Source organism: Anser cygnoides, chromosome 6, assembly GCF_040182565.1.
Source record: "Anser cygnoides isolate HZ-2024a breed goose chromosome 6, Taihu_goose_T2T_genome, whole genome shotgun sequence".
NCBI classification, from domain to species: Eukaryota; Metazoa; Chordata; class Aves; order Anseriformes; family Anatidae; genus Anser; species Anser cygnoides.
The window spans coordinates 3033859-3055477 of NC_089878.1; the positions used below are offsets into that span (position 1 = coordinate 3033859).

A 21619-nucleotide genomic window follows, 5' to 3' on the forward strand; every position below is an offset into this window, starting at 1 on the left:
AAAAGTGTATGTATATACACAGTATAATGTGCTTCTCTTCTGTTTTTTCAATGCTTTTAGCTTCCTCAAATCCTGAAGTTATCAAAATCAGTTCTGTGTTGGATATAGCATCTAAGGTGGAAGAATATTACAACAAAGGATATGTTGTAGGTGCTATTCATCCTATTCTACTGCCAATTGGATGTAGAAGGAATTTCCCTGCAAGTCACATGTATCGGGTGGTACTTTCAAGATTAAAATTAAGGTAACAGTGAAATAATTTAATTACATGGGCCCATTAAGTTATTTTTAAGAGGGTTGCTCATCATGCATAGTTTATTAACATAAGTACCTCAAAGAATCAAGTAACTGTTCCTTATCTAGAAAGGTGACCAACTTAATAACGTTCTTTTAATTAACCCCAAGTACAAGATGAAACAAAACACTACGAGACTAATAAGCTGCATTTAATTCCCTCACATCTATCTTGTCTTGTTTTCAACATTTTTCTTTTCACTTTTTCTGTAAGAGCATTACTCAGTAAAAGGTACCTGTAAAGTGTGAAATACTCACAGTTCCTCAGAGAGAAATCATTTAACCTTGTTATGAAGGAAATACTCTGCGACTGGGGAGCCTGTACAAAAGCTTGTTTTTTTTCAATGAGGAGAGAGTCAAGAGTTTGTTTTCATTCCAGCTTCCATAATCTTGTTCGTTACTCCTGGTTTTGCTGCATTATAATCACCATGTGATCATAAGGAAAATGTACAAAGAAATTTTACAGTTAGCTCCTTTAACTGCAACGAAAACAACCTTTTTTTTCTTGAGTAACTAGAAAAGTGGATTTCATGTTGTATTGAGAGGTGTGATGCTTCCCCTTCCATTTCAAGTCCTGGTGTGATGCACAGAGGTTTGTTCAGCTTCTCTGGGAAATCTCCAAGGACGTAACTATGAAGGTGCCCCCTGCCACTCCTGCAGTTCTATAAAATGTAGTTAATTTGAGGGAGATTCTCCATCAAATGTTTTGACTAAACAAGCATTGCCCATGGCATGGCATTTGCTTCTCATACATCTTACCTTCATAAATACACCTGCAGGCAAGGTGAATGTTGTCCATATGGACAGATGCTTAAATAAAAAGGCAGAATACTTGCTTTCTGGAGCTGAGCTTTCTGAGAGCTGACACTGCCAGTGCTCAGCACCCTCAACACACCTTATCCGTATAGATGTGGGATCCTTATGAAGTTGTCATTTGAACTGGTAAGCCCTTGAATAGGTGAAGGACAAGAACCAGCAGCCTCGTGAAACTGCTGGCTGTAAGTTCCTGACTTCTTGTGCAGATGCCATATGTACATACATCTGTTGGTTTTCCTGCAGGTGGATGCACCTTCTCCAGCGACCATCTTGAAAGTAACCTTTTTATATTTGAACATATTTAATTGATGTTTCACTCCAAAGCTTGTGTGAAAGAAACAGCAAAGAAAACCCTACTACATTGATGATATACAACAAATGTTATACGATTAACAACAGAACTTACTTTAGATAAAAAATGATGAATGCTGTTCTTTAAAATAGAAGTTAAAGCTTGTAGGATTCTGAAATGTAGGAGTGAAATAAACACTATGTAACCCAAAGGGATTTGTAGTGCACTGTGTTTCTGGCATGTGCCTGCACTGTTTTTTCATACAGTAGCTGTAACTCTGCTTTAATTGCTAAAAGTAAGCAACAGTATATTAACAGTGTAAAAGTACCATCTCTTTTCATAGCATAGTGTTTTTCTTGCAAAACTGATACTTTGTTTTGTGCTTGCTGCATTTAAGGCTCCTATCTGTACTTTTTGCATTTGGAAGTAAGTTTTGGACACATTTGCTAGGAAGACAGTGTTGTTTTTTCAGTAAAGCTGAGTTCCAGAAGATTTTTGTAAACCATCTTGAAATGACATTTCTGTTAAATACTAACATTCTTATCCTGACATTTTAATATACAGCACACACTACTTTGTATAAAAACATAATAAAGCACCAAAAAATGTTGAGTTTTAAATGTGGAAAAGCATTGCCAGGATTTAATTCATAACCTTTACACCAAAAGAAAAGAATTCTATATGCCAGCATTTGCCCAAGTTAGCAGCAAACTACTAACAAAGACTGCTTTCTTTCTGCATTCTAGCCAGAAGCATGCAGCACCCAGAGAACAAAGGTACCCCAGGCTGGTGATTGAGGAATGTCCTTTAACGTATGAAACACTGACAAATGAGGTAGTGAAAGAACTTTTAGAAAAGGTAATGGAATTTTGTGGGTTTTGTTTGTTTGTATGTTTGTTTTAATTTGGTTTCTTTTTAAATATCTCTTCAAATATTTTTTTCTGCCATACATGCAGGTAGTTGTCAATGACTGGAGGCTTATGGTTCTTTTTAGCTTTGAGTTTTAACTTTGCTTTTGTGTTATAGAAGCTACCAAGTGCTTTCTGCATGCAAAAAGAGTTAATTTTCTTCACTAATTGCTTTTTGTAATTTAGAATTTATTACTGAGCCATGGAAGGTTTTGGGAGACTGGTCACTTACAGCACTGGAAGCAGAAGCAGGCCCAAATTTTCACTCAGTCTTCATAAAATGCTTGCTTGATAGCTTCTTCTGGAATTAGTGTTTGAAAAAAAAAAAAGTTTTATGATGTTCTGTGTTACATTCAGTAGGAATAACGTACATTAATATATAGATTTTCTAAGTACATTTTTTCCCTTCTTGAACAGAAATTTAATATATACAGTAATTGTATTAAAATAATTCCTTGGCACAACTTCTGAAAATATTGTAAAGTTAAAGAAAAGTAAACTTCCACTGAAATACAAGCTCTAGTTCCAGTTCTTTTTGTTTCACTTCCTCTGCAAAATTGAAGACTTGCTGAAACAGGAAATTATTGTTATTGTAAGAGTTTGAGTGTTGTCTTTTACATGAGTTGCGAAAGAAAGAAGCAGAGGAAAAAGCATACTGGCAATTCTTAATGATCACTGAAATTAAGAGAGTTGTTTAAAGTTTGTAAACATTTTTTTGAATTTTTCAGGTGTTTAGAATTTAAAATTGTGTTCCATTTATACCATGTGTGTATTGCCATGTTTGTTGTATAATATACCAAACACTTAGAAGTATAAAACAAAGCAACAGCAAAAAAAAAAACCACAAATTAAGTAATTAGGCAGTGATTGTCTTGCGAGAAAATCTAGAAAAGCTACATGAAATTGATCTGATTTTAAAATATTCCTATTGAAATGTAGATATACATTTTTATATTAAAAAAAATATATATATATTTTCTTGAACCCTTAAGAATTTGTGGCACTGGGGGGGGGTAGTCATTCATAGGACGTCTTTTTCTGCAGCTTCATATAATCATAATGATGGCTGAATTTTGATACATGGTAAAATCACTGTTGTGGGTATGTAATGGTGATAAACAGTATCACTTCAGTCTGATGTGATATTAAAAAGGCATTGTAGCACAACCAGTTATTTGAGTTAATCACTCTAAATAGTTTACATGGGTTAACTAGGTAGATAGAGATCCTTCCTTCTCTGCCCATACTGAGTATTTTCCGGGTGATTTCTGTGCTCTGGGCAGGGCTTTTTGTGTGTTCCTGGGAAGATTTTGTTGCAGTTAGATCACCTTTATAGGTGGAAGTGCTCCTTATCCCAGCAAAAGAAAATCTCCTTCCAAGAACAGACACATCCCACCGATTGCACATATTCTGCAGTTGTATTTTAAGATTCCAGAAGAGGGGAAAAAGAAACACCACTGGCTAAAAGCTAAGAGTAATCATAGTGGAACTGGCATCACACGGAATGATATTCCTCTAACCAATCCACCGTGAAATTTCTCGAAACATTCCTCCACCAGTATACTGTCTGTCACTGTGACGTAGTAAGTGAAATATTTTGGGTTTGTCCTAATTGAAGGAATTTATGTACCCTGAAGTCAGTAACAGTGTTGGCCACCCTTCTTGGCCTGAGCCCACAGACATGCTGGAAGGCTTCTGTTTACTTTAAAAACACAGCCAACATATATAGACAAGCTACACTTCCATAGTACTGTGCTGTGTCTTTGGGTGTCCTTGAAAATAAGCAAATTAGTAAACACAACATGCATTTTAGGTGTTTTGGGAAAAAAAAAAGTTGCACACTGCCTTAAAACCACTTTGCAGATAAAATTTGTGTGTTAAATGCAGGTTAATGAAGCAGCTAAAAGAGGAAAGAAGTTTGTGGGCTTTGTAACACAACATTTTCCTCAACCTAAAGCCTGTAATGGAACAAGCCCAGATGGAAGTGCAGAGCTGGAATCAACACTAGGCAGAAGACACAGGGAACCCAGAAGAATAATTTCTGATGAAGACTACAAAAACTGGAATGAAAGGTCACTGTGTGGTCACTCATCTGAGAGTGGGAATGAAGAGGAAATGCAAGCAGAGAGTGGACTGTTACAGGATGCAGATTTCCAGTTTGGAAAAGAAGTCAGTCCTGTTAAGCTACAAGAAGGAGACGGTAATGAATTCTGTTTGTTTATTGCAGAAATAAGACATGTTCTTGAGTTGTTTTAAGAAGCAGTAGGAAAAAAATAACAACAGCATATTCTGTCATCAAGTACTGGTTTTGGAAGATGCATCTTCTTTAAATGGATGTGTACTTCCAAAAAAGTCACCACTGCGGCACCAGAATTATTTACCTTCTGCTTTATATATCTGAACTACGATGATAATAATAATAATTTAAAAAAATGTGTAATTCTGGTTTTAAATGTGGCGCAAACAGGTAAGTTTTTTTGCTTGATATGTGTTGTAAGCATATAGCAAGAAAAATGTGATGCAGTTGTTTTAAAATGTTTCCCAAATACATTGGCTTTTACCTACTCCTAATATTAAACCATAAATTAGTAAGGGATATCCAAGTATATGCTGTAATGAAAACAGTTCTCCTATCTGTTTTAAAGCTGACAACAAAGGGATCACCTTCTGTTTAGAGACGTAATTTTGTGTGCTTCTAGCCAACTCACATCACATACAGCAAACAAATCCGTTAATAATGGATTCTTTCTGGTTAACATGCCTTCAAGAAATATTCTGAAAGAGATCACTAAACTAATGCATTGACTGTGTAATCAAAGAGGATAATTGTTACAAAACGAATTTACACTAGAGAAAATGAAGCATTGGAAAGTTGCTTAGGAAGGGAAAGTATAATTGAAAGATGCTGGTCCTGTGGTAGAAGACTTATTTGTACAAGAATCTCTAAGGTAGATAGTGTGGTCTTAGCAAGTTACTGCCTGAAACAATGATCCCTGATACTGAAGCACTAAGCCCTTCACATTTACTAGGAAGAAAAGGTGAAAAGGAAGAAGTAACCTAACGCATGAGAAGTAATGCATTATAGGAACTAAAGCATTATAGTATTGAAAGCAAGGCAGCATGAAATTTTCGTTTAAGATTGAATTTTGATACAATAGGGTCTTCTGTGATGTGCCAGACATGTTTTAATTGCTCTCAAAAGCAATGTCTTCACTTTCCTGTTAAAGAGTTAAGCACCTCTCTAGTTGGTAGACAGTCAGGATAATGACTCTATGCACTGAGATAATCAATGTCCCACTTATTTTTAACACTTGAATTAAAGCAGTTCTTTTACAACATGCTGGGCTGTTAGAGCACGATCTGTTAAACCTTAACTCTTTCCTTACAGCTTGAGACAGTGGGCTTGCTATCCATAGCAGAATATAGATCCTGTAAGGAAAAATGAGAAAACTCACAGTTGAGTTTTGGTTCATGCATACAAGTGTAACCAGGCGGATTACCAACCAGTGCAGCCCCTAGATGCAGAGTTCTCGGGAAATTCTAAACTTCTAAAAGTTTTGGCAGGAATTTACCTATCTTCTCTACTACTAGTCAGTTACTTGGTAAAGTTATTGGAAGTTTTAAGACAAATTTTCTGAAAATGTAAACACCTTTCTTTGTAAATGTTGTATTTAACCATCCTTTTAAAAAATACTGATAGGAATTTTCAAAAATTTTTCCTAATAGGAAAATCAAGCTTTACCAGGATAAACACTTTAATGGTAGCACCTCCACCTGTCGAGGTGACAAAATACAGCTGTATAGAAAGAAAAGTCATCTCATAGTGATGGAGTTCAGTAATTTGTCCTGCATTTACTCTCTTATTTCAGATACCTTATGTGTTATCATCCACTCCAGAAGGTTTCTCCTAGAGATTGATTAAAACTACTTAAAGTCCAAATAGTGCTTTGAAAATCTTTATCTATTTCTGGAGCTTAGAGAGACTAGTGTCTTAACTGGGATCATCTAAACCCAAGTTCTTCTGTTTTGGCAATGTGAATACTTCTGCTTTCTAGAGGTTTGTGTTGATTTAGGCTGCTCAGAAGTTATAGTAGTAGACATAATCTCAGGGAATTTTTTTGCAATTGCTTTGTTACTTCCCTGCAACAGTGACCCAGACATGACTGTACTTGTATCATGTTCTTCCTTTTTAGAATACATTTATTTAGCTAAGACTTCATAACTCATCACCAGTGAATACCTAAAATACTATGAATCTCTGAATTTACTTTTTTTGAATATTTGTCTTTTTGTAACATCACTGTATTAATGGCTAGATGTGAAAAGCATTTGAGAATATGCAGATCTTGTTTGTTTTTCATATGCTCACGCTCTCATCAGTTACTGTGTGGAAAACCCCAGTATGGAGCTGATTATACTGGTACTTAAATCATCTGCAAAAAAGAATGGGTAAAAAGGAATGCTATACAAGACATTAATAATATTTAAAAATTTAGAAAAATGTTTTTAATCTTCAGTTAGTCGTTTTGAATATTTGTAGTCAAAAGTTCCATGAGTGACAGAAATAAAGCCCATTTCCACTGGGTTTTCTCTTGAATCTACTATATTTTCCCCTATGCAAAACCCACCTACCTAGAAGGTCCAGCAACAACCCAACTACAGTACGTTCAAAGTTCTGTTCTGTCCCATAGCTTACCCTCCTCACAGCTCATCCTGTTGGTTTTTTTTCTGGTGTTGAGGGCTCTAGGTGAGTACAGTCGCATAAGGAAGCAATTTGTAAAACTGTTACTTAAAAACACAAAAGCAGGCTGAAATAAGAAGATAATATTTTTGAGAGCTCTGTCTTCCAGAGGCTCATTTTTCTTCCTTTTTTTTTTCTTTTCTTTTCTCAGACAAGCTGTATACAGTCTTCAATGTTTTTGATGATGACTCTACCTGCTGGACCTATCATGAGGGCATCTTGTCCATGAAAGTAACAAGAAAGGGACCAGTTATTAGTACACTGGAAGCAGACTGGCTAGAACTAACTACATTTTATTATAAACAAGGATTGTCCTTAACTGATTCTTTTGTACACTGGGAAACTTCTAAAGGTGAGCACTATCCCATAATATCTTCAAGCTTTTACTTATACATGTGGATCTATTTATTTTGCAAAAAGTAGATGATGTTTTGCATGTTGGTGTGAAGGGCAATATGTAAACATGTTCAGATAAGTCATTGTAAATTTGTAGAATCTGATACCTGAAAAGGAAATACCGTTGTTTTTTGTGCTGTTGCAGCTCTGAATAATTACAATTTCTGCTTTTTTAATCAAATTTGGGATTTCCAAAGCACGAAAGGAGTGTAGCATTATAATGAAATCAACCTTTTGCACTAGTTCTCTTTTCTTTTTCTCTTTTTAAAAGGAAAAGATAATGGAAAAATCATTAGATGCATTTCAGTTGTGTTCTGCTGCTGCTCACTTTAGACACTGTGCTGCACTTGGAATATTTCTAATGAGACAAAAAAGCGCCTTCTGTTCTCCTTGTGCTTACTGCACCATTAAGCCTTAAGCAAAGTAAGACTTTCCACACTTCCTACTTTCTTCAGTTCTCTGCTAGGTTTAAAATTCTTACCAAAACCCTGAGTTGAATTAATTTGTTTGTTTATCCTGAAGTTTCAGATCCAGCATCTTTCTATAGGTGGTTCTGGTTGGATTTGGACACATACACTAAGTAGAGAAATCTGCTTTTGCTCTTACCCTTACCTGTAGGCAGATTCTCCAGCATTTTTTCATGAAGGTGGGAGAGGGAAGTTTTCCCTGGTCCCTCCTGCTTCTTGCTCTCTTCTGCAGGAGCCTACGAGCTCAGTTAGCACACTAAAATTGTTGGAATCATAGAGCTTCAGGCTACAGGATTTCTCCTCAGATTCCTAAATTGTCTTGTTCATTCTGCCAGTTTCAATTTGATCACAGTTTTTCACTGGAGGGAACCTCCTAGCTCTTTCAGAATTCCTATGTGATCAAGAGATTCATCTCCATTTGAACGGAGTTTGTCTGAAAGCCAGAAATTAGAAGAGTTCCAAAAATAGTATGTAGTTACCATTATGCAATTAATTAAAATAGTATAAAGAAAGTACTCTAGTGCTTAGTGAACAGGCCAAGAGAGTCTAACATAGTTAATTCTTCCAGAATTTACCGACTGTTGCAAAAAATGTTGTTCACTTAAAAAGACTTAGGGTTTGTAGTTAACTAATGTGATATTTTGTCTTTGGCTGAATTTGTTCATGTCTTGCTTGTAGCATATTTTCAGCTGTTGGTATTCCTTCAGAATTGCTTATGGAAATTCAGTATAAGTAAATAAAACAGAAGGCTGTAGTGGATGAGAAAGATGTTGTAAAAAGTTCACTGTAAAGGCTTCAGACCCCTTAACAATTTATGCAAGACTTAGACTGATTATCAAATGAAGTTGTTTACTTAATAATAAGCATACTAAAATGGCTTTCATGAGTCGTTTTAAATCTACTGCTTATATGAACTATACAGTGAGAGTAGATTGCTGATTTTTTTTTTTTGCATAGCTTTTCTATTTTCTTTGTGCTTTACTTCATGCTTCCTTTTTCTGATGTTCTGATTAAAAATAATACTGCAATCAGCATTCCTTTGCAAGGCTTGGGCTGAATTAAAAATAAATAAATTTAACTTCTGAAGATGTTATGTTTAAATATGGGTTCTTCAAAAATCAAACCCTGAAAAAGTAAGAGCTTGATTTTTTATATATGTGTGTGTGTGTGTATTTTTTTTCCTTCTCAGTAACTTAGCCGTGAATGTTAATTATATTTCTGTAGCTCAGCAACAAAGTAAATTCAGTAATTTGCCAGAATCTGTGAAGGAACACAAGTGCATCAACATCATTATATTTCCATCAAGTTGAATTTGTCGGCTATTCTCTCTGCATATTTTTTTGCACATAAACCGTTGAAAGGCACAGTTTGTATTGGCCGTCTATTTTTGTTGAATTATAATTCCTATCTATTGAAGTCAGTGGAAGAACAAAGATTCCTTTGGGGGAGGAGAGGTGAGAAATCAGACTGCTAGTTTTCAATAGTTTTTTTTAGAGCTGGAAAATAACTCTTCGGAGATACATTACAATTCACCAAGGGGTGTTTTCAGCAGCTGTTGAAATTAATCTTTGCAGCTGTTGTCCAAAAACAAATGCAATCTTTCCGTTCCCCTGTTGCTGTCTGCTTTTTTCTGTGTGCATAACTGTCCCAACTTTAATACCCAGGTTATGACTGACTTAGGGATTTTATGCTGCCTCTTTGCAGCATTTGCTGCTTCTTCAGCCCCACTTGGCTGGGATGTATTTATTTCAGTGAGACACATGGGTGTGACGCTGCTGAATTCTGCTGGAAGTATTCGAAGGCACAACCCGCTACATGGATGGCATTCTGTAGCTGATCAAGTGTCTGTAACCGCAGTACAAGATTACTTTGCTGCTGAGTTCTTCATAAGCTAAAATATTTTTTCATGAGACGAATGTTGAAGAGTTTTATAACCAGATAAAAACTGGTCATCCAATAGAGGGAAACATGAAATGCTTTTTAGGGGAAAAAAAGTGTTTAAACGTTTGCACTCATCACCAGAATTACACTTCTTGTATGTTTGCGTGTGCATCCAATTGTCATCTTCACTTTAGTTTTTAAGTTTGCTTTTAGTTCGCAAGGTATCTACAGCAGCAGTTGTCCTTCTATATTAATGTGGTGAAATTAGCAAGTTTTAGATAATGTTTTAATATAACTGAAAACAATGGATGCAGGATGTTATACGAAGTAGACAGAATTCTGTTGCTAACATGATAAAAATGCAATTCCCAATTTAAGGCAGGTACAAATTCGAAAGAATTAAGTCATTTTTAATTCTCAGTGACAACCAAAACAGAAGGGAGTCATAAAAGTAATCCAGGTAAGTTCTTTTTTAGCTCCATTTGGGTCAAGGTAGTGTTGCTTCTGTTTGTTGCTACCCTGCAGGTTCTCATAATCCTGGAAGTACTTAAGATTGATAGGAGTGCTGTGACGACGCTTAATGCTTTTTCTGTTTAGCTTTATCTGCCAGGCAGTGCCTTTTTTCTTTTTTTTAAAAAATATTAACAAGGATAAACCAGATGTTATTTTGACGTAGGTTTCGACTTAACCATTTGTCTCAAAAGCCACTTAATGGAGGTGCCCTGTTTCAATAATGCATTAAAATTTAGAGTTATATTATCATGATTTAAAAAAAAATAATTAGCATGTTAAACATGTTACTGGTTGACGATTATAAGTATCTGCCTGAACACTGAAGAAAGGTTCAAATTCATTAATTAATGAGATTGAGAATTTATGAACTATTAGGAATTCTGCAGGCGTTCATGTTTCTGCCTGAAGCCATATATTCAGTATCTGCATTGTATTTGCATATATGCTAGAAATAAAATAACATGTTCAGTAGCTTTACAAAAGCATAGGATATAGATACGTAAGTATCTAAATAATCATAGCTCAAAGTAAGTTTCCTATATGCAATATAGGAAAAATAAAAATAATATGAATAAATGCTCAGTGTCTTACAGTACATTAACAAGCATGTTGTTAAATAAAACAACAACAACAAAACAGGACTTCCTGTTTGACTTGGAAAACTTCCATGCCAGTTTGGTCCAATTTTAAAGCCAGACCAGTTGTATTCCATAGCTTCGCCTTGCTAGACACCTTTTAATCTTATTTCTGCCACTGAAGCTGTGTCATATAGTCATCTCTTTACATATTTGTGTAATATTGGAGAGGATTTAAACCTGATATTTAAAACCTGATATTTTGAGAAATGCATAATTTTTCTGTTTAAATTTAGTTTAATTGTTTAGGATAGCCAGCTGGCAAGGTAGAACTGCACAAAAGGCTTCCTGATTGCACTTAGGAGAAAAAACAGAAAATGAACTAGTATTTGATGCACAGATTTAGTTTGGGCTAACTGGATACTGTTAGACTTCCACAAGTAAGTCAGGGAGGTATTCTCTGAAATGTCCTTCACATCAGGAATCTTCCTACAATCACTTCTCTTTCAGGCTTTTCCTTTGGCCATTTATGTATTTATTTAAGTAACTGTAGCAAGACTTTACACTTCATGCTTCATTTATCTTTACAGTCTCTCCCACCACACCAAAAGCCACATTTATTGTCAGGCATACAGTATTGGAGTTGAATAAAGAGGTTTTGTGCCTGTTTGCTGTAGGGGATATGTTGAATATGGGAAACGTGAATTCAGCGTTTTTTTAGAGAAAATGAAACAGTTCATAGCTCAATTTGTATTGAAAAAGGGGTTTTGAATAATAAATTGACTTGCATGCTTCATGAAGTTGTACTTAGATGCAGAAAGAACTTTGAGTTATATGCTGTCTTAGTTCCATTTCATTTGAAGGACTCTTCAGTGGGAAAATATAAGCCCATGTATACATCCCAGTAAGGTACTGACCTAAAAATTTGTATTTTAGCTTATGTTTTTCTTTGTTCACAGGTGATTATTTGCCCAAATCCTTAGAAGGAATATTTATCTACGAAGAAGAAGGTGCTGGGGTTCCAGGTTCTAACAGGAAAGGAAATGATGCAATAGTAGTTGAACAATGGACAGTTATTGAGGTAAATTGGTAATTATTTAGCAACACAATTTCCTACTTCTAGCGTTCTTTGTTTGTTTCCGTAGAATGACTGTACCAGTATTTGATAAACATTTCAGGATGATTTCTTTAAGCCACCTGAATAAGCTAAACTAGCCTTGAATCATAAAAATAAGCTCAGGCCTGTGCCCATTAGTCATATGCATAAAAGAAATACGCTGCAGAAGTACTGGCTTGACGCTCATAAATGTTCATATTCAGACCAAAACAGACCTAATTTCAGCAAGTGCAGCTCCAGTGACAATGTGCTGAAGTATTCTTAAATAAAGGGGAAGTAAAACTTGGAATTAGAACAAAAAACTGATAGTGTATGAGTTAAGTAGAGTTTTCAGATGTATGTTCTTAGTAAAAATTTTACTTTTAAATATCAAAAGACAATTTTTTTAGTGAAGTTAGATATGAATTAGTGGCAATCATTAGTGGAGGATGCTAAGGGCTTACTTTTAAAATACTCAGCAATAAATACATTTATTTATGTGAACAGACATGGCACAAGACTAAGACCTAAAAATAAATAAATAAAAGTACAAGTAGGCCTATAGCTAGGTGAGATGCTTGTTACTCAGATTGGAAGTAAAAACCTGAATATATCAATTGAGAAATAATTTCTGCTGTTTTAAAAAGTTGTGTTTTAGGAGTTGATTTAGCAACGTGACAAATTTAACAAGATAGATGTGCTTTGAGTGTCTTGCTGAATCAGGACTTGTATCTAAAGTTAATATTCCTCTGTTTACCTAATCTGTTGTCTTGAAGTTTTCAAATTGCTTTTAGTTTGAAATAGGGAATCCCTTTTCACACTAAATACAAATTATCACATTATAACTAAGAAAGAAGAGGGGTCGTAATTTATGTGTAGAAATGCAAATAAACCCTGTGCAGAGTGTCTTTACTACTTTTTATAATTAATGTAGGGGTGTGAAATTAAAACAGATTACGGACCTTTATTGCACACACTGGCTGAGTTTGGATGGCTCCTGACCTGTGTCCTGCCTACACCTATTGTACGACATGACAGGTACGCAAACAGCAGGATGCAGCATTTTGGTGTGTCTTCACAGTTGCACATTTTAGTGAATTATCAAGTGATTTTGTCACAAGACAGTCATGCACTGTTTATTGCAAATTAAGGAGGAGAATGTGCTAATCGAGCAAGTTACGGTCTAATCCAGCTGTTTCTCTTCTTTAATGTAGATATTGTTTCAGTTTACATATGGTAATGAACTACTGGATTTCAGTTCTCATATTTTCTTGCTTCAATATTTATTTGGATGTCTTGGGAGAAATACCTGTATATGTAAGAAGAGCTAAATAGTAGACCTAGATCACATATAATGTTTCAGAATTTCTTTTTAATGGAAAAAGTACCGTGCTTTTATTCAGAGTACCTGCCAAAAAAATGGCAAATGCATCACTGAATTAAGCTTACACAATTTTGTTTTGTTTTCAATTCTGCTTCCATCAGATTAAGATTGCTGAAGTTCGGGCAAAAATGTACTGAGGCATAGCTTAGAACTCATTAAAACAATGGAAAAGCTGGGTGACTTTAGTAATCTTTGGATAAAGACCTCACTGTATTAAATCAAGACAGCATAAAAAGGATGTGAATGGAAGTTTCTAAGAGAACTGCTACAAGAAAATGGAATTTTGTTCAAGTGATTTGACATAATTAAATTAACTCACCCATGTAAGAAGGAGGATTTTCTGGTCAGAAAATAGCTGTCCTCTTTATCTGTGTTTTGGTTTTTTGGTTTTGTGGGTTTTTTTGTTTTGTTTTGTTTTTCATAGTTGACTTTAATCAACTGTTTACAACAGTAGAACAGTACAACAGTAGAAATGGAGGTAAAACATCTAGCACATTTTTCTATTTTTAATGATTTCTGTATGTTTTGTTTTCTTCTGAAACTTACGAAATTCTTACTGTGCAAAGCTCCTGCTCCATCAAGAAGTATTTTTCAGAACACAAAACAAAACATCTATCCTTCAATTCTTTTTTTAAATTCTTAATCTATGTGTGTTATCTTTGAATTCGGTGACTTCTTAGGGTATGCGAACTGCTGAGCCTGGTTTTCATAAACAGATGAAACTTTTGGCCAGATCTTAAAGATTGAGAAGTAGCCTTTCAGAATCAGATCAACTTTTTGGAAGGTCATGAGTGAACAGGGGGATAGGAAGGTTCTAGTACTCCTGGTGTGCTGAAGGTCATAGGGTGAGAGAGGTTTAAACCCCTAACCTTTGCTGTCACACAAGCAGTGTACCTGTACCCATCTCCGAGGGGTTGGACAGAAGGGGTGAAACTGTCCTGAGCAGCCACATTAGCTCAGTCTGGGCTTGCTGCAGGCAGCAGATGCTATTTTGCACTTGGTAGATAGCAGAGCAAAAGCAGGGCTGCTTAGAAGAACTTAAGTGCTATTAAAAAATAATAATAATAACAATAGTAGAAAAAACTGCAGTATGAAGTGATAATGGATTCATTAGACAGGGTCTGTTTCTTGAGTTACTGAGAAGGTGATGTACCAGCAAGACACTGAAGTTATGCTAGGTGTCTGAAGTAGCATTGCTTTCCAGATGTGAGGCAACCAGCCCACTGCTAGACGTGATCATGCAAAACGGGATTGTATTCTGGCCAAACGTGAAGTTGGATTCATTTCGTATTAACACTGGAATGATGGATGAATACAAAGCATTTGTTTTCTGATTTAAATAGTTGTGTAGGTGTGTGCATGAATTCTCTAATAGTTGTTGTCTTGAAGGTATCTCACAGTCCACATTAGAAGAAATATGGTAAATCACATTTTGAGCGTGCCTGTTGTATGTCTAATATACAGCTTTTCAGATTTCTTTTTAGAAGTAAATGAATAAAATAAAAGTTCATTAACAGAATTCCTAGTTGGGAATTAAGAATTCTTAAAAGACTCTAAAGAATGTGTTTCTGTCCTGGCAGCCTGCGTAGTGATCGATAAATACTATTATTAGACATTGATACTGGCATTTGAAAAAGAGAAAGAAATTCCTACATGGTTACTGTGTGTCTGATAGGAAAGATGCCAGTACTGCGGTGGTAGATTATCCTAGGAATTCAAGTTAAATGCCGAATAAAGATACTTCATGCTGCCCACCTTTTCCCAGACTGGGAACTCTGACCTCAAAACTCAGCCTGAATATTAACAGGTTTCAGAAATACTGAACAAATGAACAATTTGGCAAATTCATGTTTTCATGTTTGTTTTTTTAAAATGCAAAATATATAATGAAAATTCTATTTAAGAATAAAAAATGTTAGCAAGGCAGCCTGCTCCCCATTTTTATTTACCTCCATGTTATGTCATATTCTCTGCCTTAGTCTATTCCTAATTTTTTGCAAAACTTTCCTCATCTCAGATCTTCTACAATTTGCTCCTAGCCATTAAGCCTACTGCTCATCTGTAGACAAAAGGTGTGACCACAAGCTCATAAGGTCTGGAGTGTGACAGGATTGTCACGCACAGTGTTTCTCTATCTCCCTTCTTCTTTTTTCTTTTTTAAATATGGTTAGGATTTGAAACAGAATGTAAAAATGCCAGGCTGTAACGTCTGTTCCTGTGTGGTTTTGATGTTGCTATTCTTTGAAGTTTTTATTTTTTTTTACAGATGTTCCTCTCCATAAAATAATGTCCTGTTGCACGGAGTGTCACGCCACATGCTAGCTGAGTGTCATGGATCACTGTCCCATTTCAGGCATGGGCAGCGGCCTGTAGGCCTGTTTTGTCCTTTAGCTCCTACCTCAAGGGCTAAATCATGCAGGATACAGGAAGCATTTCCTCAAGAAATGTGATCTTTGTTGTTATAAGTAGAGCAATAGTAGAGAGCATGCAGAGTTGCCTTTTGTGCAGTGTTGTTTGAAAGATAAGGACCATTTTGGGGTGTTTTTTTGTTAACAAAGTATAAAACCCACAGAAGTTCCTAGTCAGTGATTGCTTTTCCAGGCATACAGGAGAACAGAGTATGAAAAAATGGATGTGATACAATGTTTGTATCCATCTCTTGGATATCATCCATATCTTGGATATTTAAATATGGTTAGCAGTCATTAAAGTATTTTTTGACCAAAAAAAGCAGACCAAGAAAGAATGTAAGGAAGAGCCACAATAGTACTAGTGACCTCAGGAGCCTCCTGCATTATATACAGCTGTAACATACAGTTAAATGTTTTCGTGACAGGAATTTGACAAGAATTATGCCAAGTTCAGAAGCTATATATCAAGGATAAGATGAATAGCCCTTTTAGAAGTTAAATATAGTGATTAGGGAAACAAACATGTTAGAAAATATTTTGTTAGTAATTTAGTGCTACTGGAGTTATCAAAATAATGTTATCATGAATTTCTGGAATTCCATACATGTTTGTGGTCTAAAGTTCGAATTCTTTGCTGGTTTTGTTTTGGATGGAACAGTTGTTTCAAGTCCTGTAAGCTGGGAGCCTTACTGTCCCACACTGGTACATGTCTCATAACTGAAAGTCTAAATGCAATGCAACTGCAAAGGGGTGCGAAACTTCATTTTGGGAAAATGCAAATAAACCAAATAGATTAAAAGAACTTATTATTCTGCACCTTTTCTTCATTTTTTTTCAAGAAACACTGTCTAACCTTGGTTGATTCATACCTAGAAAATGTATGCATGAAAAAAATAAAAACAGATGTAAAAATCATAGCTATTGGCAGGCCTGACGAGCTTCCAGTTGGATGATTGTTCTTAGAGATTTATTTAATATATACATATACTAAGAGGACAGACTTATTGTCAATTCAGCATAAGCAGACGAGCAAAAAGCTGGTGTTTTAACAAAAGTGTCTCTGTTGCTCCTCATCCCTCTTACAAGAAGAGACAGGAAAAAGGCTCCAGCAGTTTTACTTCTCAGTGACCTCTACTTCCCCTCGCTGATTGCTGTAGTCCCTGAAAATCGGCAGGATGGACTGTCTGCAAGCACCGGAAAGCAAGCAGGCAAATACAGTGCAAAAACACTGACTTTGTGGTTATTAGTTTATCATCACAAACAACTTCATCTACGTTTGCAAAATGCCCCAGCTTACAAGGTGAAGTGGAAGTGCGGAAATGAGAGGGAAGCTATGGAGTGGCTTACTCAAAGCGTTTTTTTCTCATTTAAATTCTGTGGAAATCCCACTGTCATTGAGTTCTTTGTGAATTAAGCTCATAGCTACTTTGTCGTGTGCAGCATTTTAATAAGGTCAGACTTACAAAATTGTTAATTTACTGATTGTCTACTCACCATCATGTCCTTTCTCCGTTCTAATAGAATTTGTACAAGCTGAAGCTTAATGTTTGTTTCTTTTTTTTCGCTGCAGGAATGCAGACACAGTTACAAAATAGAGCATAGGCAATTCCCCATGCCAGGCATTCTGCGCAACCTTCTCGCTTGAAAGAGAGATTTCCCAGTTAATATTACCAAAATAGGCATAAATGAGGCAGGGGAAGATAACTGGCAATGTGGAGTAAGTTTGCAGGATTGATGATTTCCCTTTCATAATGTAAACATGTAACATATGCATTATTTTTTTTCAATGAATGGAAATAAGGAGGGTACTCCCAGAGGGGGGACTCCCAGAGGAGAAAACATGTTAACTTGAAGAAACTAACCTCCTCATTTCCCTGTCTTCCCCAAAGGCTGCAGTTTAGGATAGTTCTCTTCTCTCATCCAAGGAATGTATGCAAAGACATGCCTTGACCTGAGTTCAGCTGGGTTGAGAGGAAGGTTGTGATGGGCCAAGCACCATCACAAAGTCATCATAATTGACTATGGATGGAATACAGCTGGGAATAGTGCTGTTCTGCGTATGTTCTCAGAGCGTACTTTGAGGCACTCTACTAGGGTAGGCTGTTAATAAGTTCTTCCTGATCCTATAGCAACAGTTTTAGTCCCTGATTTTCCTTGGAGTGAGTCCCTAATATAAAAAACAAATTCATACTATCAGTCCTAGCCCTGGCATGAAATACGTATCAGTTATCTCAGCCTTATGCATGTGGTTGCTGAGATTGTGACTTACCATACTGAAGTACGATCATACCTTATTTTAATACTTCCTTCCAGAGCATTAAGCGTAAAAATACAGTTTTATTATTGATAGGGGAATAGGTGGAATCACGATTTCTTGAAGTGGGCTCACTGCGTGGTAATCATTACAAGTCTGTTTTAAGTCATTAAAGTTTTGTGGTTCTATTTTGCTTTTTTTTTTTATTTATCTTACTCATATATTTGTAGTTGCTTTCTTGCTAAAATGTTTCGGTGTTTTTCCTTTATGCATGTTAAGAGCTCATTGAATACTGCACAGAAGTAGAGTAGGGAGAGAAGAAGAATTTTTCAAAACGTAGTTCTGATATGTGGAAGAGCACAGGATTTTTTTAAACCCTCCCATCCCAGAGCTCTGGTCTCACAATTCTTGCATGCATTTAGTCCTTACAGACTCTTGCTTTGTAAGTCACATGCAGTCAATTTGCTGGCCTGTATTTTTGATGAAAAGGTTTTGAAAACAAATATCTAAAATCTTCAAGGGGTTGTAAAGGATGATTCTTTTTTTTTAGTTTTTTTAACCAGTAGTGAAAGAATGCAAATTTTTTGAGACATGAACACCTGAGTTGTTTTTGATGAACTTTTTCACCAGAAAACCCACAACTGAAGTCCCTTTTTTTTTTTTGCTCTCTTACTTCTTTTTTCTCTTGTCCATCCCATGTACAAAACCACCTGTGTCATTTATCTCATTGTGGATGTATTGGTTAAACTGAGCTGAGACCTTTTGTCCACAGATAGTGAAAAGGCAAGCTTATCCAACTGTCGTAGTTAGATGTTACATTACAACCAGAAGACAATTTTACTGCTATCTAAAAGAGTCTTACTTCACAAATTTCCTGTCTCAAAGGTATTGAGATACTTGTTGAAGCTGTTTATCTTCTGAAATTGAGGCTGTTTGTTGTGGTGTTACTAGATAGTTGCATGTTGTTGTATATTTATCAGTGCAAATAGATGAAAAAATACTCTTTAATGTTTAATTTCAGATGTTGCGAAGGTGTGGTCTTTCATTAAAAGTAGGAGCTTTGGTACTTAAGCTTTCAAGCATAGTCCTGTTAAGTTACTCCAATCATACTAATAAAAATGTTTTGTTCTATATTTGTTTTCATGTGCAACACCTTAACCTAGCTGTGTGCTTCTGTTTGTTTTATCATTATTATTACAAACCAGTTTATGAATTAAAACACCAGCAAATGCTTGATAATCTATCCTCTTCTGACTCATATACACACAATTTACAATTGACTGTGAAAGGCGTGAATGTATTACAGGATGTTATTGCCTTGAAATATTCAAATGATTTTCCTTAAATTTCAGTGAAGGAAACCTGGCCACAAAGCAAGTTGTTTTTCTTCAGAGACCTGTTATATGGAATTCTGCTGCCCAGATGCCAGAGGTGAGTAATGTGTTGATTAAAAAAAAATAAAAATTAGTATTTCACACTATAGTTATGTACAGAAACAGATTTCAAAATTAATGGGAAAATAGTGGCAGAAACAGGTTTTGCTTGAGAAAATGTGTTTAAGTTTGTGTCACATTTTTGCAGATACACTTGCAAGTTGTTTTTTTTTTTTTAACTCAGCTACATGGCTCTTAGACTAAGATGTAGAGAACAAAAGTGTAGGTATGCTAAAAGCCTGTTACTTCAAGAATCCTGTTCTAAGAAACAACTGTTTCTCAGGTGGATGAAGTTGGCTATGCTGCAAGCATTTGTTTAGAAGCCTTCAGGAAGTCCTAAGTGAGCTGACTCAACTCCTGCATCTATTGCACATGAAAAAGATGACATTTTTTTGACCTCTGAAATGTCTATTTTCATGCCTGTAGCAGAATACAAGCGTCAAGCTGTGCAAGGGGCTCTGTAATCTGGGGGTTACCAGGGTGAAGGAGTGTTAGCCATTGCTGTGTGAGTGAAAGTATGTGACAGAAATACAGGACTTAAAATTCCTACAGCTGAACTTCAGCACCTACCTGTCCTCTCTAAGTGAGATTCCCGTAACAGTGGTTGTATAAAAGTACTTCGAGGATGAAATGACTGGTAGTCATCACATCCTGCTCAGCCAAGGTCACAACAGTGGTGGCACCTGTACAGTGCTATAGCAAAGCCTGCTGTGGCCAGGGGAGGATAACCGGTGGGTTCTTCCTTACCAAGGCTTTCTACACCCTGTGGTGGGTTTTCCCTTTTGTTTGTTTTTCAGTGGCTATTCCATCTTCAGCTAATCAACTTTCTTCTCCTGTGGTAGCCTTTTAAGGAGCTATGGAAGCTGTAGGCATTTTGACTCAGGCCCAGCACTGGAGCAGTAAATTCACAAATTCTGTCCGTCATGATACTATTACTTTTATGAAGCAGTGGTATCTATGCTCTTCTTTCCCCACCTGTATAAATGTTTCACGAGACTCTAAATAGCTGGAATTCATATTTGATCTTTCCAGCTTATATGCAGACTGCTGTCATCGTCCATATTTTCCTCTGATGAGTGTTTCTAAAATACACTCTTCCTTTTTTGTTCTTCTCCAGACTTCTGCTTGTCTCCAGCCTAACCTCCTAACACTGTGTCCCCTGATAATTAATTCTTCCATGCCTGGAAGAATGGCATTCAACATGAAAAATGGGAATTTAATTGCACATCTCCATGACAGTCTCAGTTCCTACCTAGGTGTTGTATGCTGTCTTTAATTTATTTTCCTGATCTACAAAATTTGAGCTTCTATTTTTTTTCCACATCAGTATTCTGTGCAGTCTCCCTTGCCAATGTTTCAGTCATCCATACATGCCCTTTTCCAAATTCTGCCAGTTCCTCTTGCAGTTTTCTTTCAGTTTCCCGTATGTACCACTTACCTTTGGCATTTTGCTTTCAAAGCTTACAGTCCCTGCTCTCTTGTCTTTGTCGTCTCTTCTTTTTTTGGAACATAGTTTTGTTGGTATCAGTGTTGTAAGTGTATAAAAATATGCTATTTTATGTCAGTCACAATCAAATAAAGTCAAAATTCTCCTGATGTTTCCCAACCTTTTATTGCTACGTATAATAAGTGCACAGACTCCTGATGTGAATACTCTTTCCTTGGTAGCTATAAAAAAATGGTATTTCTAACTACAAGCTCCTCTTGAAGGACAGTGTAACTACATGACTCAAGTTAGAAGGATTAATACTGGATTCTGCCAGGAGACACTGTAATACAAAACACTTCTGTAAAAACATTCATTGTCAGGAATTGGTGAATCTTTGAGATGTGTTTTAAATTAAAATTAGAGGAATCCTTGTGTTTGCTTTTTAAATTCTGTTGCCTAATTGTGAGGTGGTTAGTACTGGAATGACCTTTATATTTTTTATTTTTACAAGTATAACGGTACCTGTGTTCTGTGGTCATTGTTTTCACTTGATTGTAATGCAAAACCTTTGAGTTAAGCATTAAGATAGTGGAAGTAAACAAATAGCTGATTTGTAGCCATGTACATGAGGATTATTGTATTTAAAGTCTGAAGAGACACAGTATCTAAATGTGCCCCTTAAGTACCAGCGAATAAGCGAATATCTTACTTCTGCAACAGGAAATCTCA

General features: G+C 36.0%; 1 protein-coding gene across 19 annotated transcripts in view; it reads left to right on the forward strand.

Moving 5' to 3' along the window:
- RFTN2 (raftlin family member 2) overlaps positions 1-21619 on the forward strand; it is a 90862-nt gene that overhangs the window by 50779 nt on the left and 18464 nt on the right. For 16 of the 19 annotated variants that reach the window (XR_010832564.1, XM_066999950.1, XM_066999951.1 and 13 more), the window contains 7 exons: positions 61-244; positions 2149-2260; positions 4198-4510; positions 7203-7403; positions 11843-11964; positions 12914-13017; positions 19381-19459. Coding sequence is in view for 16 of the 19 variants with exons in the window: in XM_066999950.1 (XP_066856051.1) it covers positions 61-244; positions 2149-2260; positions 4198-4510; positions 7203-7403; positions 11843-11964; positions 12914-13017; positions 19381-19459 (1115 nt within the window). In the remaining 3 variants the exon portion in view is untranslated. The other 3 variants (XR_010832565.1, XR_010832566.1, XM_066999953.1) reach the window with 3 other exon arrangements.